This window comes from Calypte anna, chromosome 6 (genome assembly GCF_003957555.1).
Source record: "Calypte anna isolate BGI_N300 chromosome 6, bCalAnn1_v1.p, whole genome shotgun sequence".
NCBI lineage: Eukaryota > Metazoa > Chordata > Aves > Apodiformes > Trochilidae > Calypte > Calypte anna.
This window is the reverse complement of record NC_044252.1, coordinates 1872972-1897751: the sequence shown is the minus strand read 5'-3', so window position 1 is coordinate 1897751 and position 24780 is coordinate 1872972. Positions and strand designations below refer to the sequence as shown.

The 24780-nt window shown below is 36.4% G+C and overlaps 1 protein-coding gene across 4 annotated transcripts in view; it reads right to left on the bottom strand.

The window, feature by feature from the left end:
- Positions 1 to 24780, bottom strand: part of ADK (adenosine kinase) — a 231355-nt gene that overhangs the window by 166131 nt on the left and 40444 nt on the right. For all 4 annotated transcript variants that reach the window (XM_030452818.1, XM_030452820.1, XM_030452819.1 and 1 more), the window contains one exon: positions 1136 to 1214. In XM_030452818.1, coding sequence (XP_030308678.1) covers positions 1136 to 1214 — 79 coding nt within the window. The remainder of the gene's footprint in view (positions 1 to 1135; positions 1215 to 24780) is intronic.

Sequence of the window (24780 nt, the reverse complement as noted above, 5' to 3'; positions counted from 1 at the left end):
TTGAGAAATTACTAAGAGCTGCATTCTTAAGATTTCTTCCTCTCATGTCTTCTTGCAGGGAATCCACATCCACCTAGAGTGTAGCTACCTCAGACCTCTGACTTTATTCATTGGTCCTTTACTCCTTAACCATCAGCCAGGCTTACTGAACCAGTTTTTGCTTTCTTCCATTTCTTTCAGCAAAAAAATTATATAATTAAGTTTAATTTTTGGGGTTTTTTTATATCCTCACTTTTTTTTCATCTCCTAAAGCTTACAGGCTAACAACTTCTTCCAGGTTTTCAAGAATTCTCTTGCCTCTCTCTCTCTCTCTCTCACCCCTCCTCTTTATAAAGCCTCTCAGTGATGTTATGTTTTTCATGCACAACTGTTTGAAATTTCCATCTAATTTGAAAAAAAAAGCCCAAACCTGGAAAAACAGATTACAGCCCTTCTGGAGACCAATACAGTTCTAGATGGCAACTGGAGCTGAACAAGTCTGGGGAAGCTAAAACACCTGAAACCCAGTTCAGCATTACTGGTATTTATCACATCCATACCCAGAAACATTATCCTGGTACATAAAGTTTTACCTTTCAATCTTTTATGGAAAAGCTTCAAATTCTCACAGGGTAGATGGCATTGGAATCACAGAGCTGTGTCAGCTAAAAGGGCCCTCTGCAGATTTCTGGTCCAACCTACCCCTATAAGCAGGACCAGGCTCAGATTTAGATCTGGTTGCCCAAGGACTGATCCTGGTAAGTTGTGAAAATTCTCCAAGCACAAGAGCTTCAAAAAATTCTGTCTTTAACCATACTCATTGTGTTATTTCCTTCTCATTGGAAGATTCCTAACTTGAGCTAGGGACCTTGTCCTTGCCTCTTATTCTCCCAACATGCATCTTTTTTACCAAGTCTGCATTAAAACCCTCCCTTCCATGCCTAGGTACACTGCAGTTGTACCTATAATCTTAAGAGAAAGTGTGTGAAAACAGTATTTCAAAATAAATCATGTCAAAAAACCCGAGCACAATCTGAGCACTAAAATCACAAGCACTCACACAGTGTGCTCACCATGAAAGGACACAACACAGAGCACCAAGCTAATTCAAACTCAGCATTTCAATTTATCAATAATTCTTTAAGAAAGAACAAACCTGGGCCACTTTAACGGAATTTTGAGTAGAACCACCAGCATGATATTCTACTTTAAACTTTTTCACAAGTTCTTCAAATCTGTTAATAAAAAAAGAAGGTGGAGAAAAAGAAATTAAACTCTACATTTTTTTTTCCAAAAGAATACATGAAGATTAGAAGCAGGTGACAACAAGTTATTTTAAAACAAGAGATTCAGGCACGTTAGCTGTTACACATGGTGCAAGCTGGGAACATAGATTCACACTGATATTACACTTTGCTTTTCATAAGGACTGAATAGTTCACCTTAAAGTTGCAAGTGGATTACATAAAAAAACCCCACCATATTATCTGAAGGGAATCCCCTGAATTACCTTTATTGCAACAAACTGCTATATTGAGAATACATGCTTGAAGACAAGCTAGAGAAATTAAGACATTCATATATTTATTCTACCTCATTAAAGCTAGAAACAGAATGTAAAATAAGAGTGAGGACATCTGGTGTCTATTTCAAAATCAATTTGACCCAAACAATGGTGCTATTTTTAAAGTTTTCATATGAAATAGTACATTCTGACAGGTGAAGAACTTTTACATAGAAATCTACCAGAAAGTAACAAAATCTGATAACAGAAAAGCCAAGTGTATCCAGATTAATTTTCAAATTCTTCAAGTCATGTCACTGGGAAAACATAGCATCCCCTGGTGATATTCAGTGGTATGTTATTAGGTTTGAATGTTAAAACAATAAACTCTTAACTGAAATATCTATCTTCACATTTCATATCAAACCTTAGGGGTAAGCCCCAAATAGAGCTTGGTAAGACACTCTTCCTTGCTTAAGAAATATTTTGCATTTTTGCTCACAATACACCCCAGCTCAAGAGCCAGCCCTCTCTCTAGTCACAGGCTATAAAAAAGGGTAAATGTCCCAGAAGAGGAAACTGGAATGATGGAGTTGAGGAGACTGCACAAACACAGCCTGCAATCTCCAAGAACAATTCCAAGTGAGTTCTGAGGATTAGCAGCCTCAGAAGACTTCAGAGGAGAACTTCAGAAGGAGGTTCTCCTGCAGGCAAGTTAAATTTTTTACTGTAAAATTTGAAGTTCAAATTGACCTCAAGATCAAACCTAATTTTTGCTTTTAAAGTGTATTAACTTTTGATGTTTACCTTTAACAAACGAACTTTACACAAATGTATTTTAAAATATTTTGGTGTATTCACCTTTAGCATCTTTTTCAACAGTGACACATCATTATTTCAGGCACGGTGACAAATGACTGCCCTCTGCCAACCCTACCCTTCCTCTCCCCCTCCCAGCCCCATTCTCTACTTAGAGCATGTGAACAAGGCCTTTGAAGATAGATTTGTCAAATAATGACTTGTTTGTTTAAAAGGTTTTGATTTTCAATACCATGTTACTAACAAGAGCATTTTTATGTCTAAAGTACTTTCAATTTCAAACGTTTGAATAATGAACTACTTACCCTAGGAAACTACTGATGGGCAGACAATTAGAAAGAACCAAGAACTAAATTACTACTTGTGCTTTTTGCAGCTATGCACACTACTAATTACCCACCAATTCTATGTCAAGCAATTGAAACCTCCAGTGATAGCAAGTGGCTCAGAGTGGGGAAGAAGTAACAAAACCCAACAGGTCTCCTAACAAATGAATCTCAAGTCAAGACATACAAATTGCCGTGAACCAATTAAATATTTGGCAATATTTTTTCTTAATTTTAATTATTTTCAATAAATTTGAGCAGGTACTGCCCAAGTCACATGGTTATTTTTGCCTTTTCATGTATCTACAAGCATGCCAATCGATATTTTAATCCCTTTACCTAAGGAGATCTAACGTTTCCATGTCTGTATTGTTTAATGAGATGTTAAACTTTATGAACTTAGCAAATTGTAGCTGATCACCTATGTTGCAGCTCCCAATCTATATGAGTATGTATTTAAATGTGTTGTTTCAATGAATAAAATGGGTGCTTTTTGGGGGGAAATGCAAACAGCCTTAAAATACTGTCTGTATCATTAAGATTTCAAGGTGACAGCTGGGTAATCTACAAAATAATCAGAACAAATTGTTTTATTCTTATTAACAGACTAAGCAATGGTGACTATCTTTCACTATTGCATTAAAAGACCAAATTCCTTTTCTTGGAGCTCTCAACAGCTCTACAGTCTGATATATAAAATAGAATTTGAGTTTGCACATATGTAAGAAAAGTAATTTTTCATGGTCTTTTTCCATGCCACATCAAAAGGAAGATATAAATTGTGCTGTTTGAATCCACAGGAACCTGATAAATTACATCAAGAATGACCTTGAAACTAAGAATGCCAATAGGTTTTTATCTTAAAAACGATGAAGAGTTAGATGGATATTTTTCAAAACGTCAGCAGATGGCACAGACAGCGTGGGAACACTGACTTTGTCTGCTCTCTGTCTGACCTGCAAAGAGAAGGCTGTCATTCCAGAAGGCCTCACAAACCTGGTGTTTGCTTTTTTAAAACTCCATTTTAAGGAAGGAAGTTCAACTGCAGAAACTACTCTGAGGCCCGGGCATGCTAAACAGAGCTTCTGTGTGTGCTTCAGAACTCTGCTGTTATCACACTTAGGATAATTCAGCAAAATTAGAACCTTATGAGCAAGACTGAGTAATATTTTTGTTTCATGTTCTGCAACTGTTGGTCTTTCTACCTACTTCTTAAGGCTTTGCTCTATCTGAGAACTGTGACCCCCCTCCTGACCTAGCAATATACCATTACCTTAAATAACAGAATAATAAATCCCACAATCAGCACCATATAGAGGCCCCTATTTTTGGTACCATGATTTTGTTCCCCATGTTTTAGCATATTTTACAAAAGAAAGTTGCCTATATTTGCAGCAGCATATGTTTTCAGCTGTGATACTGCTGATCAGCCCTAGCACTGACCAAAGAGGTTATGTTACTATTTTGCTCAATTTCATTAAAGGCATTTCTGACAGTTGCTTGGGGTTTTTTTCTCCTCTCTTTCAAAAAAGGATTGACTCCTAATTGAACTTTGTTCTGAAAGGTGAGGCTTTCCAGCAGCTTCAATTTTGACAGAATTAATGGCTATTAAAGATAAAGTGTAAGAAGGTAATGGAAGAAGCTATTTTATAGAAGGATACAAGCAAGAATGAGAATTTTTTTTGTGTTCATGTTTTAATACACCTCCTTACACTACAGAAGACAGGGGCTTATTTCCAAAAGGCACTCCTCTTATATATGCCATACCATTACTTCAAAGGGGGGAAAACTGTTAGAATTTCCCCCCTCTAAGTATAACTGCTGACAATTTCAACACCCTGTTTGCCACTCAAACCATTCATAACCTGAGCACCACCATCTCCCTTCCCTGTGTCCTCTTAGCAAACTATGTTTAAACCTCACACTATTCCTTCTTGTGAAGGAATGTCCTGTATAGGCAGGACTTTCTGTTCTCTGCAGATGAATGTGCTCATCTTAGCATCAAACCCCTTTGGACAGCTGAAAAGATCAGCTGTGTCACCTATCACTCTGCCCAGCTCACCTCCCTCCACACTCCTTTTCCAGCCCCCTTCTCAGTCCTTTCAAGCAGAAGCCACTTCTCCACATTTTCAAGGGCTGGCAGAGCACCAAGGCACTGAACATCCCATCCTTCATTCACTTTCCAGCAGCCTCTGGCACAAAGCAGTCAATAAAAACACCTTTTCTCCCTCTAACCCATGATATCATCTGATGTCCAGTTACTAGAATGTTCTATGAATATTAGCAAATCTACTTTAGATCTTCCTTCAAACTATTTTTCACCATAATGTCTAGAAAAAGTCTAGCACAGCAAGGCTGTGGGATTTCCTGAGGCTACTCTCCAACCTAATGACTGGCAATCCTCTCCTGGATCAATACCCATCTCTTCTAACTTGCTTTATACAGTCTGAGGTTTTTTGGCACTGAGAATATCTTCTTATTCTGTGTTAAACAGCAACAAACACAGTCATGTTTAGCTCACCATGGTTTCAAAACCAAACTGACAACAAAAATCAGCACAGAAAACGTTCTCTGCAACTGAAGGCAGGTAACATAAGGCAATGGAGCTACAGTTAGGAAATTAAAGCAGTTCAGGTAATCCTGTTTGGATTTTGGACACACCACAGACTACAAAGAAACTCTTTTTGAGGAGTAAAATGGCCAAAGAATAGCAACATTTAACTGTCTTCTAGAAATAGAGTGCCAGGAAAAAACACTTACGATGCATATGCCAGGAGCTACTTATCTGCAAGGAGTAGAGAAAAGTAATCTCTTGTTTTTCAGCAGGGTGTGTTGCCCTGGATATCTTTTGATATATCTGCTTATTACCTAAGATGTATTCAACAGCCTACATCAGCAGGGAGCTACACATTAAAAAAACCCAAAAACCAAAAAACAAAACAACAGCTGCCAAAAACAGCTAGAGAGGAGAGAAAAGTAATTTTTGCCCTTTTGCTTTTTTATGCCAGATAATGACAGCCTGAATACAAGACAAAAATCGGGTTATTTTGTAGAATAATAATACAATATTTCCACTGGCTTGTACATTTTTGTTTGGTCTTATAAAAACCTTCAAAAAACACGAAGATGGAAACCTCAGTCAATAAAAGGTTGCCAGTTGCACAGAATTCTACAACTTCTTTTTCTTTGGGGGTAAGGTTGGGGTCAGGGAGGCAGCCTTTGTTGATAGCTCTGGAGAGGAAGGAAGATGAGGACTTGGTGTGTTTTCAAGCTGTTGGATGAATTTTAATTAGATTTTAATTAAAAATCATAATTAATGGTGATTCTGACACCTTTCCCAGATACTTATTTTTAGTTGCAAGTAGTAGTCATATTAAGACATTTTAATAGCTTAAATGTTCAGCTGTGAGGAGAACCAGACTAAAACATTGAGGGTTAGATGTGTGATCCTTTTAATTGCATTTTTTAAAACCTAACTAAATCTTCAAATTAAGTAACCTGTGTCAGAATGCCTACGAAATCACTCCATAAATTAAAGAAAAAAAAAACGTGAGAGAGTGAGAATCATATTATACAACCTGTTTTAATAATACTAAAAGCTCAGTAAAACTACAAAAGGACCACCAAATATTATTTCCATTAAAAAAACCAAAACCAAACAAAACAAAACAAACCCTCAAGGAATGAATCCATGCAAAACCAACTAAATAATGCCAAAGCTGTACACTGATTGGATTGAAGGGCATGGCAGCAGTAGCTGTGCATACATCTGGACAAGGCTGTCGTCTGTCACATTCTCAGTTTATCACAGCCTGGGCCCATGCCAGAACCATGCAGGCAGCCACTCCAGGCACATGGGGCACATGTTGTAGGAAGAAAACCTTCCCTGGTCAGTGTTGGCAGGCAAGCTGAAGCCCTCAGAATCCAATCCTAAGCAAAATCTAATTCAGGTTTAGGGGAAAAGTCTAATCTTAAGATGTAAGCATTATAAAGAAACCACAAGGTATTGTTTTTAAAACTGGAAGAGAAGGGGAAATACTTGAAGAAAAATACTGTAGGTAAAAAGCAAAGTAATTCAGATTTTTAGCTCTAAAGAGTGTGCCTCATTTCCCTGAGTTGTATAACTCAATGCTCAAAGTTGAAGCCCCAGAAAGGGTATTTACATTTATGAACTATTTAACCCCCAGTCTCTGCTGTACAACCAGTTAAGATTGAGATGCAGATACAAGCGGTTGCTCTTACTTAAAATTGGACCTGAAAGAGCAAAAACATTGCCTCTTAGAAATGAGGTACAATCACAGAGGTACATGAGAAAACTTTGGAACAGCTGCTTGGCAATGATTGACTTTACCCAGAGCTAGCTCTACTTATTAGCTTGGCACAGAATTAAAGAGTTTGGGAAGGGGTAGGGGAGGAGAGGGGAAGAATGAAACATGCTGAAAAGGAAGTACTGGAGACAGGTTAGCACCATGGACACAGAACACAACAGAAAGCTGAATGTGTTAGGAATATGACTGCTACAACTGAACATAGCAGATTATCCTATTTTTCTCCTTTATTTACTAAAGTTCAGAAAGCAGTGACTCTTCATGGAAGTATTTACTGTTGCAAACTAGAATTTCACATAAAGTATTTTCCTAATCACCTCATCCAAACAAACACACAAATGAAAAAGCCAGTAATTCCAACCAGGTTAGGATTATGAGTACCAAATGTTAATATATGAAAGAAGAAAAAAAAAATGCATAGGCAAATTGTAAGATTCATAGCTTTGAAATATTTTACCACAAATGTTAGGGAGGTTGAAAAAAATGCACTTAAATGTCAGTTTGATAAAAGCCAAAAGAACATTTTCCACATGTGTTTGCATTTAGGCATATTGAAACAAGATGGAAAAAGTAACAGTCATTCAAATGTAAGGTTAAAACATCAGCTCTTAAGGATCATGATTTAAAGACATTTCTCAAAGTAATTTATCTTTTTTCTCTTTTCTCAGCAAAGAGTCAGGCTAATTTATGCAAGTGTTCCCGAAAAGCCCCCCTTATTCCAGATTATCTGGGTATCTTACTCCTCTACATTATCTTAAAAATGTAAATGAGTGCACTCAGAAGCATCAGCAAGGCAAGGTTTTCTGTTGGCATTCTAAAAAGCTGTAGGAAGATGCTAAGAAAAACTATACCACTAGATTATTGATTACATTTCTGACTGTCACTAAACACTACAAATACATACACACCTTTACAGACCTTACAACATGTGTATTATATAGGATTACTATAGTATAGGTCAAGACAACTAAAATTTCTCTCCCTCTATTAGATTTCTAATCTAAACATTTTCAGAAGTTTCATCTGAGAGCAGTTGAAAAGAAACACAATTAGAGAATTTCCATGGGGTCAGTAATTCAGTACAAGTGATGCTTTACCCCCACTGGTTTTTCAGAAGATGATTTTCCAAATGATCAGCCAAGACTGAAAAGTATTGCAGCTACATCTAGGGACTTCCACCAGTATTTGTTGCAAAACAGAGTAGACAGAAATAACTCCTGGCCCTCAAGCAGAGCCAACAGGGCCAAAAGATACTGCAAGCAGGGAGAAGGATGTGGCCTTTACCTTCATCTTTGGGTGTGCCAGGAGTCTGTTCTGGAGCACTAAGGAAGGAGGTAATTTCCATTCTCAGCAGTATTACAAAAGCCTTTACACCTGCCCCTGATGTTCTTATTATACATTTGGCAGCTTGTATGTAACAGTAAGACTTCAAAAAAACAAACCTGTAGTTTTCTATTTGCTTCTCAGAAGTAGTACAGGAAGAATCCCTGCTTTTTGAGACCAACTAGGAAATTCTTTGTGTCAAAATTTCCCTACTAACTAACCAAGTTGTTCACATTAGAAACTCATACATCTCATAATCCCTTTAACATCAATAACTTTGTCCTACAGTAAATGCCCAGGAAGACAGGTAGCAGTGACTGGTTTTGAAAATAAGACTAGATTTACAAAATTAAAAACAAATTAGAGATCATAATCCTAATTATGCAACAATCATATGAGACTGCAATAGATGCTTCCCACATGGCACAGCAGACACCAGGTGTTAACTGTCTAAACCTTTAGTGAATGCTAATTGAAACTGCTGTTTCACAAGCACCATCTCACTCCAGATTACATCAAAGTGAAAATTTGTTTAACTTAATAGAATATTTGCAAAGAATATTTTAATATTAAAAGTATTCTGTTACCAAGAGATCTTAGACCTTATCTTTGCTACAATTTAGATTATCTCAAGCTGTACTGCAAATCATCTATGCACAATCATGCCTCACAGAGAGGAATATTTTACTGTATTAGCTTTACAATTTGTAATTTTAAACTCTAAATACATCAAAACAGTAATACAGTAAAAGATAAGTTAACCAAGTTACAAATTTCAGGTTCCAGTTCAGAGTTAATAAAATATCAGAGTTTTGCAGGCAGAGCTGTTCCAAAACCAAGTTATAAACTAATCATTTACATACATCACTCAGATGAAAAAGCATTTTATCCGATTAATATTCTCTATTACCACAAAGTCTAAACAATGGTGACACTTCTCAACCACAAACTAAATCAATTTCTTGTTTTTCCCAATAATATAAATTTCAATTGAACTACACTGCTAAATCATCTACTTTTCTTCACCCCTTGTGCTATTTTATGTTATTTTAAATCAGCAACCAGTCAGGAAATTTAAACTGAAAAAGCCACAAACATTAAAAATACACCAGGATATTTAAGTAGACCAGGATATTAAGAAGACAGTGTGCATCCACTCTAAACTCCTATTAGCACTCAGTGAACTGTAATCATTTTCCCCACGAACAAATGAGTGCAGAAAACCTGCTTTGAGCACAATCAACAGTAAATACCAATATTTCTATTTTTAATTCTCTTTAGGTTTCCCCTTTCTCAGTGTAGCCCTGGCTTGAATATCCCTTAAGATAGCAGGCAATAACATGAATTTCTGTGGCTCAGAAACAGAGGCAATATTTACTACCACAAGCATTCTCCCAGGTAGATTTCCTTTTGGTAAGTTTTTGCTAAGTACATAATCATGCATCCACAGCTTTGTTTTCATTAGGTGGCATTGGAAACTACAGAAGGAATCAAATGTTTATGATCAACACCTTAGGATACTCAGGGGAAAAAAATATATTTTAGAAGGCAGGAAGTGTTCAAGAAGGGAAAACATGGAGGTGTATTGCTTTCACTTTTGGACATGACAAAAACCTGGTAACTTAGACCAGCTTATGTACAGGTTTCTCAAGTCTTTTGACCACCACACACTGTTGTCTGCAATGCAGATATATGCCAGATTTCTAATAAGAAAAATATTCATCTTGACTAACCCAGCCTAAGTTCTGTGGGATATTTAGGAGCAGCACACACTGGTAATATCAGAATCATTCCCATTGATTGGCTTCAAGCCTTTTGTACAGTGCCCACTGCAATATGAGAAGATGGGTTAAGAGGGTTAAGAGATGTTAATAATGCACAAATATTTATCAGAGTAAGATGAAGTGTTTTTTATTTTAAATATTCTGTTGATAATTCAAAAAACCAAACCCAAACAGCTGAATAGTCAATGGAGAGTAAAAATCATTAGCTTCTAAATGAAACAGCTTGCCACCCAGACAGGCCTGTTCAGATTTGTACCAGGCTCTACAAGATATGTAAAGCAAAAGAAGTCTATCATATAGATTGTAAGTAGTTTCAAAAGCACCAAAGGTGACCAAATGACTTGACATTGATGTGATTCTTTATTTCCTTTATAGAATAGGGTTTGGGGCCTTCACTCCCATCTTTCATTCAGTACTCCCAACTCTTTGCATAGGGTTTTTATAAATTAATTGTTTGCACAACCATATTCTGGTGTTTCACTATCAGAAAAACAAGGCAACCAGATTAGCAACTTTGATTAATTATTTTTACATTACACTTTCTACTTCAGTGGTGATATTTTCAGCTACAAAAAAATCCTCCTGTGTTGTATCAGCACAAAACCTTCAAACTTTGAGGGAAGAGGTCAAAGGAGAGACTATGAATTGCACACAGAAAGGAAAAAGGAAAAAGAAATACTCTTCAGCAGGGATGAAAACCAAGATACAGATTGCTAGAGAATCCTTAAAAATAATACACTGAGTGCTGATGAATATGGGGTTCTCCCAAGGATGCAAGCCTTTGAGGAAGCTTATCTAGTTAGCAAACTTTCCAGAAGATTCCTAGAACTAGGTAACAAACTCAGATTTCAGGAAGTGAATGGTGTTCTGAATTAGGAAGCAGATGTGTATTCTTCTCTACCTGTAAAAGGGGATTGTCTTCAATTGACCTTTCTCAAAGGTATTTCACTATGCCTTTACTAGTCCCTTAATCAGGCTTCCAGTTAATAATAATAATAATAATAATAATAATAATAATAATAATAATAATAATATTGTGTGGATGCATATTCTTACAGGGAGATAAGTCTCCATCTCTCTATATTTTCTAGTTGAAGCCTTAGTTACTTGACAGAACATCTCCTGCAGAGATTAGCCTATTATTATTTGCTACAGACCCTCTCTGAAAGCAAAAAGCCCATTTTCTCCAGATGACTCATTAGCAAGCACGACAGAATGAAGTGTTCCAGCCTGAAATGCCAGCAGCTAAAAATAACTCATCCCCCAGTCTATGACAATTCAGTCCATCTCCTCACTCCAAAGGCACAATCTCAGAGGGGTCACCTTTTGGGGGAAAAAATTAGCATATGCAACCAAGGGGGAGGGGGGATGGACTCACACTAAAAAAATCACAAGTTACAGCAAAGCTGTCAAGGAATAGTACTGCATAAATAATTTCAAAAAGCAATGTTCCAAGAAGCACTAAAAGGCTAATTCATGGACTGCAAGGAAAAATCTAAACATGTGGCCCAAATATGACAATACTGAGAGGTTCCCTCTTTTCATTTGGTCATCTGGATTTCCCTTGTCTGTGTGTACCCTGCCACTCCAAGGCAAACACCACATGTTTAGTGCTACCCTGTGTTAGCCCTCATGCTATTATTAAGTACCTTATGGTCAGCTGTTAATTACACAGGATCACATCAGCCCTTTTGCTGAACACTATTTCTAAACAAGCAGCACTTAACCACAGGAGTTAGGCACTAAAGAATTTCTCTGTCTTCCCAAGCAGGCTGGAATGAAGGAGGAAGAAATTCACCTTCTTACCCTGAGCTCTGCAGACACTAAGGGAAAGACAGTGAATGTGTCTTTATTAAGTATGGAAATACATTCTTTACCAAGAAATGAGGGAACTTGGCAGCTAGAGGCCACTGAAAGTTCATTTCTGTGCCTGAAAAGCTGCATTGGCACCTAGTAGTTAACTACCAGGTCACACAGTGACCAATCTGCTGATACCAACATGTTCTTTACAAATCAACATGCATTTCCTTCTTCAACAAGTGGCCTGGTATCGAAAAGTAGACATAAGAAATCTCAACTTAAAAAAAGCTCCTTGTATTTTTTCATATGCAACTGTTATAAGCAAACAGGGAGAGAGTATTCAACACAGATTCAGAAATGCAGTAAAGCTTGCATTTTACAGTATTCCCTCAAGTCTCAAGTACTACTGAGCCTTTGGCTGGATGTGACCCTGATGATGCTCTTACATAATGCCAAGCAGAGGAACCTAAGCCATTTCAGATGGTTTACAAAGCCTTTGTCACCAGGAAAAGCTGCTTTTTCATAGAGAAGATTTGAGCAGAATATTATGTTTACGATAGTATAGCTGAACCACTTGCAAAAAAAAAAAAAAAAAAAAACCAACCAAAAACAAACAAAACAAAACCAACAAAACCCCAAACTCTGAGCCCTTATGCCAAATCTACTCATTGCAGATGGAGAGCATTACTGACTGAGTGGAGAGCTTAAAGAAAGAGTCTCTCACCTGGCTGAAGATGGTGCCCTCTAAGTTCCTCTAAGTTTGAACATGCCACTCTGTAGAACACCTCTGCTACAGCTTCACTTTGGTCACAAAGCCCTTCTTCCTTCTAGCAGAAGCTCCTGGCTTAATCTCACTATATGAAGAGTGTCCCAAAATGTGTCAAATTCTTCCCCTCTCCAGTTTTACTGACTAATTATATTGTAAAAAATGTTAAAGTACAAAAGAGGCCTCCCTTCAAATCCATTCATTCCATGACAAAAAGGAGAAAAGACCCATATTTATGACTCTCTCTAGCTAAGAACCAGCAGTAGTGAGAAAAATCGAACTCCATACACAAAACAAGCCTCAAAGTTTTCTGTTATAAAGCTCTTATTTGTACAAGATCATACACAAGTCAGTAGGAATGAAAATGCACTTGATCAAATAAAGGAACTTGCAACATTTTCTATTTTTGTATGCTATATAGTTCTTTGAATACAAAATACCAACTAAGGTGGATTAAGACCAGCTATTAAACCAAGTTTCTCTCTTTTATTTCAATCTATAAAAATTAAGGCTTTTAAAAGTATGCTCTATGTAGGTGATTATAAAAGTCACAGTGAAATAATAAATTCAAAATTAGAGTTTTCAGTTTTAATAAATAGTTGATATCACAGTGAACTCTTTAATTTGTTTGCTTGAACAGAGCCTTTTCCTAGTGGGCAGGAACAAAGCAGCTTTGAATTATAAACAATGCCCTGCAGTCAGTAAAACTCATGAGGTATTAATTTACAGTTTCATCTGTGATCAGTTAAACTGTATGTGAAATCTTAAACATCTCTTTTAAAAAACACTGAAAATAGCTCAATAAGATATTTTTTCAACAGTGCTTTAACAAAAACCATACAAGATTAGCTTCTATTGTCAAAACAAGAGCCAAATGCAAGTTGTGTTTAAAGCCTACCTTCTAGTAACAATACTGAGATGTTATCCTTCAGGAATATGTAAGGAACTGACACAGAAGTAACAAATACGGTCTCCAAAACCACTGTACTCTGATTTTTAACTCTTACAAGAAGAATAAGAAAAACAAAACAAAAAGAAAAATTCAGGAAAAATGTATGTATGTATAGGTATCTATGAAACATAGAGCAAAACAAATACACTTCTTTTTCTACAGTGTATGAACCTGTCTCTGTATAACAATAGCTGTCAGTTTAGAAGGTCTAGAACCAGAGCATTGTCATCTTCTTACGTCCCTGACCTCTTCTTCTTCTGTTAAAATCAAAGATTGTTGTGGCTGCTCAAAGTCCCAACTATATTTGCAGAACTTGCTTTTGGGGGAGACAGTTTAGCAGTGATAATGTAATTGTGGCCAACTGTGAATTCTGGAAGCATCTGAAACATTTATACTCCTCTTAAAACATTTATATTGCTAATCTGCATTTATTTTTAAAAAGTAACTTTGGATTACTGTTGAATTACTTTCCATAATTGTTAAGGACTGTAACAAAAGTTTTGTCAAATGGGCAAAGATTTTTATTAATGGGTCCTCATTCATTATAGATGGGAAATTTTATGTTAGCATTAAGCAGAAGTTATTAACAATGCACATGAATATAAACCACCTGAAAACAAAGAAACTTTCCCAACAGTCATCATCACTTACAAGCACTCACCACTTCCCAGTGACTTGCAATCAGAGCAACTGGAATGCTGTACAGAACATTGGCATGAAGAGTAGCATATTTAAGACAACCAGGAGTACAATTAATCTCCCATGATTCAAACACTACTTACTTATTAAAAAAAAAGAAAAAGCAAGAAAATGACCAACACGTTTCAGTTAATTTCTATTTCCTGGATTTAAGACTCACTTTCTCTTTTGCCTGACCTATTTTGATGTGGAAACAGCTGAACTTTAAGCAAAATTGCTGAAGTTTCATATTACAACACAATGCAAAATGGGCTTGTACCCAAAAGAGAGCTTTACAAAACGTATGAAACTGTGTTAATGATGCATAAAATCCTCGTGTTAAAATCACTCAAGTTCCAAGTCAAACACTTGAAAGTTCAGAAAAGCTGGAAATATGACTTTGGCTCGTTCTTTTGTGTGCTGCTTCCTATTTCAGCTCCCTGTTCACATTGTGGCTCTACACCTTCTATATACACCACTTATGAAGACAGAAATATTGGCTTTCTCAGCAGTATTTTACAACATAGAATTATATTTAAGTATAAAGAAATCAGAATTGTACAGACTAAGATAAAATTAGTTTTGTTTTTTTTACCCTTGCTCCCACAGAAGAAGGATAACTGAGTGTTCAACTTGTCATGCTTTGGCCATGCTTTTCTTCATATCCAGGTGATTCCAGCAATGGTTTCCAAATTTTTTTCACAAGCTGATTGCCCTCATGTATTTTGCCTGGCAAAGATACCTAGAAGCTTAACTTTCCTCTGAGTAATAAAATTTAACTTCATTTATTATTCAATTCAGTTTCTACCTAATATCACTTTATGAACTATCTACTGAAGTTCCTTATTCCCCTTCAACCTTTTCTTTAGTTACACTGATCTACTTGTGAGAGGAATAAGGGGTTTCAAGCAACCTATTTGCAGACCTTGTCCCTGGTTTTTATTCCTCTTTCTTTTCTGTTTTTAAGTATCTTTTGGTGAATTTCATTTGGAATTAATCATTTTATTAACACCAGAAGTTAAACAATTGCCTATATTAGATAATTAAGGATAGCATTCTGAACAACCACCATGAAATACTGAAATGTATAATATTATCAGTGGTTTCAGCTCATAACAATAATCTGCTCATGAAGAAAGAAGTAGTTTCAGTTCTACTTCCCCAAGGAAACATGAAACCTTTTGTAACATTATTGATAAGAAAGTATTTATGTACCCAATCTGGCATTGTGGCTTCCTTTATTTCCCCCTATTTGAATGCACCAAATTTTTTTTTTTTTTTTGTTAATACAGTAAATCTGTTGTATTAAAGCTGAACCTGATTAATGATGCACTGTATCAAGCTAAGTAGAATTAAATTAGTGTATAATTGATTAGTGTGTAATTGGAGCAGAGCTGTAGATTTACCAACTTTAATTAGGATGGCTTATTACAGATAATTTACATTATCATAATATAAAACAGCAAATAGAAGTACTTGGTTCATCAAAAGCTTAACTTAAGATCAGGTGGACAGGCTCATAGATTAGAGAGGCATACTAACTAATGCCTTGCAAAGTTCTTTAAGACAAGTAAATCATAACAAGCTAAGTCCTTCAAAGAAAGGCAAATTGCTGATTAACCTTTTACCCTGGATTTCCTAAGCAATTAGACTGTTTATACTCATTTACTATAATAAACCATTCTAATAGACGAGGGTATATCTACAATGCTGCTACAATTAAACATCAAATCCTTTTAGTCAGTATGCAGTACTGCCAGACTGAGAACAGAAAGATGATTACTGCTCTCAAAAATGGCAGAAAACCCACCCCAAACAAAGCTTTCATCTTAAAAGTGTCCAAAGCATATGCATTTACTGAAGCAGCAGAAGGAAAAAAGCAGCAGTAACTCAGCTACCAGACATCATCCATATTTTCTTAATACTTCTTCTGATGGCAACTCTTGTCTAGACAGAGGGAAGAACTGCACATTCCCCCGAGTACACTGCCACAGTAATTATGTTCATTATCTTGCATACTAACAAAGATATAATAATCTACCAGTGAATAATTCATACATTGTCAGCTTCCTCTCTGATGTTCATTACTAATGGTACTACTTGCAGTGCAAGTTAGAATGCTGTGTTTTTAAACATGCATTTACTACAGAAGCAAAATCTTTGAGTCAAGTAATTCTTATTTTCTTAACCATTAAACTTAGCAACCAGCAGAAATTTTTTTTAAACCAGCTTCTCATATATTTGAATTAATATCAAGCAAGAGAACTGAAAGAGCCAGTAGGCAACTTCAGAGATAAGCATAAATCATTCTTTCAAGGTTAAACCTTAACACTGCAAATTAACAACAAAAGAAAAACTTTTAACAACTATCATTGGTAGTCCCCAGCTCCCAATTCCTGCTTTATTCATTATCAATATTACAACATCTTCCTACTGGTTTTATCTAAATATTTGCTAACTTTCCCACAGAATCTGAACAAACTGAAGCAAACACTTTGGTATAACTGGCCTACTATAAATACAGTCTTCTCCTATTATCAAAACTAAATTCAGCATCTCTACACCTCGTATTTTTGCCTCCCATTTTTACTCACTTTTATCTTTTATTACATTCGTTTTAATCCACTTCAAAATTGTTTCAGCTTTAGAACGGACATAACTTGTGTAACAAGGCACATGTATTGCTTTCTTCTCTGAACCACTGTACTTGGTCTCAATAACTTCAACAAACTAAAGGTACAAACCTTCTCAGAGTATTTTTGTTTATCCTTCCCTCTGCTCTCCTCAAACTCCATAGTGGCCCCTCCTGAATATTTTTATAGGCCAGCATCTATTTTAGACATATTTTTACCAATACTGCTTAGCACCAGCATTCCTCTCTCCATACACAAGGTATTAAAACTATGATAAAATTAAATAGGAATAACCACAACTGATCATAATGTTCTGATTTACTTTTTGCATGCTTAGTATGAGCACTTTCAGCAAATCCATTCACACTAAATAAACACAAAATCAGTTTTCTGTTCAAGAAAATCACAAAGAACTATCCAGTTTCATTAGCCTGTGTAACAAACATGCTTTTGGCAAAATGAAACACCAAAATTATGAGACTGATAAGCAGCTAATTCAAAGCATCTGCTTCACCAGTACCCTTCAGCATCAAGAGGATGTTTAGCAGAATGAACTCATCCTCAGGCTCCCCTCACATGCTTCTGTGACCATTAATGGAAGATGCTGTTCTGTGCACCTCCAGGCAGCTCAGCCCTGTGACACCTCTGGTCTCAGCAAGGCATAAGAACATTAATGTTACCACGTGGCTCCTGTAAGGAACTGAAAAGTCACAAATCCAGCTCTGTTCTTTGCAGTGGGGAGAATCAAAGTAAGAAAAAGCTCAGTACCAAGACATTCAGATTCATTTGTACAAGGAAATGCTTAACGTTTAAGAGGACTCTGTAAAGCAGAGATCTCAACTTACAAGAATGAAAACATACATTTGTCCTTACTACTGATTATCTGAGGAAAGAGTTAACTGTCTCAAGCAGCTAAAAAACTCCTATAACATAATATTTGTCAATGTCATACACACTTGGCAACCTGCTACTTGCATTGCTTCAAGCCTGCTACACTCCAAGTTTGTGCTATTTCACTTTGTTTGATTCAAAACACAAACTACATGGCCTAATGGTATTTGCTGGCTCCACAAAACCAGCCACAGCATCAACAGTTTACCCAGAAGAGTACCACCAGTTGTTAAGGTTTAGAAATAAAAACAGAGTTCAGGTTTTACTTCAGTGCACTTACCCCAGCTGCTGCTTTTCAGGGTAACTTCACTATTTGACACCCTTTAAACTTTCCAGCATACTAAGCTGCTGAATTTTCCACATCAGCATCTTCCTCTGAAGATATTATGCCAGCATACCATCTCACTCACTACAACTGGAAAAGCTTTTTATTTAGGAGGTTTCATTAAGTGTACACAATGCTTGCCAACCGAAGCCTCAAAGCATACTAAAAAGGTAAAGAAACACAACTGCTAAAAATGTGACAGTATGTGGAGCCACATTTTAACAAGAAACACAGCAATATGCAGGTATGTTTCATTTTCAGTGGGTTACACTGAAATTATTCCTTGAACAAATTGTGATAGCCCTTTTACTTCTTTCCCAGCACTACTGCCTCTCCATTATCTACTTTATTATACAAGTACTCATGCTCCAGTTGGTCTCTAAATAAATCATCCTCCCATAAGTAAGAGAAACTAGTTCCATTCTTAAATTATGAAATTTAGATCAATTTTCTGGCACTTTAAATCAATGTAACTAATGGTCCAATTTCAAATCAATTTGATGCATGTAATTTACAATAAGCATGCACGTCCTTTCTCTGAAAGGCTAGCAAATGAATTCTACAACGACCTCACCATGATTACCACAGGAATTTAAGCAGGTTCAGAACACTCAGCTACTATAAGGTTTCTTTAAAAAAAAAAAAAAATAATTTAAAAACCAAACAAAAAAAACTCCCACCCAAACCCCCCAAAAAACAAGACACATGCCTCCATCCCCAAAACCACTGGAAAGAAGGCTAAAGCAGCATATAAAAGGTCAACATGCTGCTCTTCAGCACAGTGATCCAAACAATGCTCATTTAGGGAAGTATCTCAGTAGGCCAAGGATGAAAAAACTGACCACTTGATAGTGGGCACTGTTTCACAAAAGTTTGAGAATGTAACTTGTTTATTTCTCTCTCACTCAACAGTGATACAATAGTAATAATTAACCTGAAATTTGAGTTCACTGGTAATTCATGGTATGGTAGATATAAAAAAAATTGGAACAATTTCAGGCTGAGGGAAGTCCAAAAAGTTTTAAATCCTAAACACTAAAATTATCATGCCTCAGTTCAGATGCTCAAATCTCACTTACATTTTGAAGTCACAAAACCAAGTACAAAGGAACAGATTAGTAGTCTACCAGTACAAGAAATCTGAAGATGAATTAGCGGGCTTCAAAGTAAGTAAATAGAAAAGCTAAACCTCACTGAAGACAGGAGATGCATCAAACATCCCAGTGAAGGTATGCAGGCAGGCAAAATGCCAAAAATGCTTTCAATTGTACACTTGAGGCTAAAAGATCTTCATTTGAACTGCCAAAAGGGAAGCAACCAACTATTACTGCTCCAATCTCCACTTTATGAAGAGTAAACTTGTTGTAAAGTCTTACCTGTACGTACCCCTAAGCAACCTAACAAGCATTACTAACAGCCAGTACATGCGTTCCAGTCCAGTTCTGATTTTCCCCTTATCTTTAAATCCCAAATAAGTGGTTATTCTTTTCCAAGAATGGTGACTTCTTCACCAGGTCTTCACTTGTTCATTTTTCAAAGATGATAAAACCTTCCTGTATAAATTATATAATTAACCTATATAAATTAACCAATGTCAGATTAGCAGCAACAGTCCCATATTTGAAAGGTTTACCAACACCATATGCAGACACCTCAATGGATAGTGCATTGCTCCAAGAAGTCTCAGGTCTAAAAATCATTTCAAGCTCACACATATGAAGCCAATGGTAGAGCCAGGTGATTTTAGTATATCAACATACACTACACCAGAAGTAGTAATTTTAGACATAGAATATTTGCAAATATTTCTTCAAGATAAACGCCATTTTGAAGACTGCACTTAATATGATCAAAAGTTCTTCAAAGTTCATCCAGTTCAACAAAATTGTTTCAAATAACCCCAAGTGCTCAGAGACAAGTCATGATGTAATGTGAGAAATTTTCATCCTGTCTTGCCTCTCTTTGTGGCTTTCAGGGTTTAATGTAAAATTTAACATCTGCATTTGCTTTTCCCTGCCCCAGTTTATTAAGGACTTAACAAGGAAAAATAAACTGTTTCATAATCAAGATGCTGCTAGCAGGATTTTCATTCCTTCATCCAACCAGCTTGCCAGTTTCAGCATGCTTTCTCTTAGATCAGTTTGCATATCTGAAGCTCCCAGATTGGTTTAATCTTGGTTTGCTTCTCTTTTATGGTTAAAAAAAAAAAAAACCAAACACTAACACCCTGCGTTTCTCCCTATCAATATACTTGTAGCCTGTTGTCAAATCTGGGACATCTCTAACACTGAAGTCTTTACAGAATATGAGGCAAGCTGTTTCTGGCAGAAATCTAAGATTTTCACACTCATCTGCTTCTGCATGTCTCTCCCCACAATGAAAGGAAGAGGTCCCACAGATGGAAGCCAATCACAGCACAACTGAAATGGACTGAAATCCAGCACAGGTTTAAAGTTTACAGGTTTAACTCAATTATGATATGGAGAATAAATGAAAAAGAATGAGATATATGTATTACAAAAAAAACCCCAAACAAAACATCAGTGGAGCAGTATTAAAGGTCACAAATAGTTTTTCCTCTCCTTAAATTGTACCTATTCAGGTTTCTCACTCTTACAAGATGGAGACTTTGAACAGAATGCCAAGACACAAGATAGAACAAAGATGTAGTATGAGGCTTTTAGATCAGGGAATAGATCAAGAATTTTAAAAAAAAGTTGGGGAAGAAGGGTTACAAAAAATTGAAAATAGAAAACAGTTTAGAGACAGAAATTCTAATAATCAGATAAGATTCATAGATATACACTAAGGCTACACTGGACCCAACAAGATAAGCAGATGGTATCTTTAAAGAATTCTCTTTATTTACTAAATGAAGCTGGATGCTCTGAAACAATATCTGTTTTATGAAATCTATCACAACCACTGTACACCATAAATTTAAAAAAAGACATATGCTACTACTACATCTTTGCTGCTGAACACCCTATCTATATTCACAGTCACACTGACTAAAACATGAGTTTGTGATGTGTTACCTCATTACAGTCAAAAATGAATCTTTAGTAATAAGAATTTAAGTGAGACAGACCTGTGGCACACTGAAGAGGAGAATTCCATGTGGGAATGTATCTAGGCTTTCATACTCCTTCAAACAAGTGATCATTCTGCTTAGCTATTTCATGCAGAAGCCAGAGGGCATTGTAGCAGTCACATAATAGTACAGAATCACTCTTCCCATTCAGACCCAATATTCAAGAAGAAGAAAAACCCTGAAAAACTGAGGTGTATCTGGAATCATGTACCTAGCTACAGTAATTCATAAATTTCATTCCAATTACTGAAACTGTTTTGTATGCAATGTTCATTTCTGGCTGTATCAAGTAACATGAAGAATGTGAAGAAAAAAATAAATCTACAGAGATACATAATGTCAGCTTCCCCCTTCCCCTGTTAAGTGGCAGATTTTAGAGTGACCCTACAAAAAGACATTAAAAAATATGATCAATGAAACAAAAAAAAACATTTAAATCACATTTCATGAGTAATTCTCAGAGCCATGACACTGTCCAATAAACACTCCACAGAAGGCTTCCCACCTTCAATTACAAGAACACAGATTCTTCCAGGTATTTGATTCTTGGAGACCTCTGTGACCACCCCTCTGGGAGAAATGAAGAAGAATGCAAAGGTTTGGGGTTTTTTTCCCCTTTTTGACTTCCAAGGCACATCATCTTCAGGTATTCAAAAGAGGAAGAAATAAAAATATAACACACTAGAACAAGTCAGCTTGCTATGCCTTTAGGTGCAGCAAGATTAAGATTAGTTAAGATTTTTACTTACTTTTACACATTTTATCTTTTTGAATGTCAAGGGATTTAAACTCAAGTGGAGAGAGTGGAAATTAGAAAATATAATGGTATCTTTAGCTTGTATCAAGTGGGAAGAGTTACATATTCAACTAAAAATACTGAAACATTTTAAACAGCTGCCATGAAGAAAACTGAGTAATAACAAAGAGGATTTTCAACTAAAATTAAATCTCTTCATCTTCTCAACCCTCAGTGTGAGAAAAATGGGTCCATTAATATATAATCCTTTTAGATTATGCCTTTGAGATACTTAGCCTAATACTTTGTATCTCTTTTCAATTTCTACCATCCACAGCATTACCTGCACACAGATACCCTGGTTCAAGGAAGTTCATCCCACAGCCTCCATCCCAACAGAGACTTCAAGTACAAGACCAATACCACCTCCCACTGATGCAAAAACCTCACATGAAGCTCCAAAGTATTCTGCCCAACTTCCTGTCTGCCATGCTTCACTTTCCAGCAAGGATTCTCTGACCCTTCTCTTGCTCCTCACCTGGCACCAAGGATCTCCAGTTAGAAGGGAAAGGGAAAGGGAAAGGAATAAGAGAAAAAAAAGAAAAAAGAAAAAAAAAAGAAAAAGGAAAAAAGGGAAAAAGGAAAAAAGGGAAAAAGGAAAAAAGGGAAAAAAAGGAAAAAGAGAAAAGGAAAAAAGAGAAAGGAAAAAGAGAAAAGGAAAAAAGAGAAAAAAAAGGAAAAAAGAGAAAAGGAAAAAAGATAAAAAAGGAAAAGAGAGAAAAAAGGAAAAAAGAAAAAAAGGAAAAAAGAAAAGAAAAAAAGGGAAAGGAAAAAAAAGGAAAAAGAAAAAAAGGAAAAGTAATAAAATCAAAGTTAGAACTCCAGGACAGATGTAGTATAAGCAAACCAAGGTGTTCCAGGTGCAGATGGAGCAAGCAAACAGCTTCTGATTTCAATAAGTAATCAGCATATGCAACAGGTAGGCTCTTGACAGAGAGACCTGCTGAATGGAAAACTGCTTCTTGATCAGAGAAGTAATGAAGTTCATGTTCTTAAGAGGGTGTTCTATAGTTCCTGCCCCAAACAGCCTTACTTCTCTGTCATGTTCCTCAAGTCCCACCACCCAGATGAGGGTACTTCTCATCTTCACCCTCATCTTCTCCCACCTTCTCCAACCTGGCCAGTTGGCTGGACAGAAAGGAGGTCCTGCTCATTTTGGGGTTGACTGGGTAGCAGCCACTGCCTGTTCCAGCCAGGTGGGCATGATGCTGCTAGCAGCAAATAATGCCTCAGCATTGCAAAGAAATGCCTAGAAACCCCTTTTCCCTCTCTGTGGTTCTCTCCTTTATACAGCCTTTAATTTGATTGGAACCTGAAGTGACTTATTATCCTGTATTTTGCTGCTCAGTCCAATAAAGCTATGCTATTGTTCACTGAGCTTAAGAACTATTAGAAGACAGATAAAGAATAGCTCAAATGATGAGAGATACATTATAAATACACAAAGATTTTTGCCACACCCCTACACCCCCCTTCTCCTGCTTCCTGTCCTCTCCTTGGTCTCTTAAAAATTTACTCCAATTGCTCTGGACAGATCAAAATATTTGAAAGAAAAATGGAAAGTAGAGAGAGAGAAAGATAGAGAGCACAGAGAAAAAAATTACTGTTTTTAAACCAGCTATATAGGAATATAGGAGTATTTTTTCAATTGTTCATAGCATATTAAAAGATGAATTTCAAAAATTTCTAAAGCCATTTTAACTCTGAAATCTCAAGCTTATCAAACTGCAGCCTTTAAAAGAAGACGCATCTTTTCAAGTAGTTATTTACTTCTTGAAATGCAAATTTAGAAGAAGAATTCATTTTCTCCCCCGTCAAAAAACATGAAGTGCTTTCAAAAGCTGATTTACCTCCTCATTTATACAAGGTAATGCAGTATATTTGCATAAAACAGTCAAAACTTTTTTTTTTTGTAATGTAGTAGGTAGCTAACTATGTAACCCCTGCCGTTTTAAAAGACAGTCCCCTTGTTAAGAAACAGTTCAAAGTGACAATTCCAGTAACTCAGCAACTCTTTCTGGATAATTAGATGTATTATAAATATGCAGATTTCCCAGAGCTGATTGGCTCAAAAGTATCCCATTCCTCAAGAACATCACCTTCCATTAAAGCAGCTGTGCTCTGAAGCAGCAGGCTCTCATCTAAACTTGTATTAAACATTCATCTGCAAAGCTCAAATGCCAGTCACTGCAGATGGAATTTCCTTTGCCCAGCCTTTGGAAAAGGAACAAGTTATGTCTGACTATTTTCCTCTTGGTACCGTGACCCGGATAATTAAAATTCTCTTGCAGCAAAATCTTCAGAATATCGTCGAGGAGGACAGGGGTGGAGATTTCGTGCCATCCACATTATCACAGAACCCAAGTTAAATAACATAACAATAGCTCCATCCAGTGGCGATATCTTCCCTGTAAGGAGCTGATCACTCGCACCACTTACAGAGATCCTGCTGCATCAACACTAAAACAGCTGGAGTAGGGTATTTCCACTCCTAATTCATTTTTTTGAGCAGCCAGTATCTTGTAAATCTAGAGGTCATGTTTGAAAACACTTTAATAGCAGAGTCAGAAAAGAGCAACTGCAAACACAAATAACTGTGCAAAACCAGTACTGAACTTCAGGTATCAAAAACATTACAAGTCTCAGAATCTTAAAAGATTTGTAATTCAAGTTTATTCCAGTGCTAAAACTCAACTAATGTATTCACTAAAAGTTGAAAATGCTTTTTTACTGAAGTAGGCAGCTTCTTATTGCTTTTTAGGTAGAAAATGATTCAGTGTTT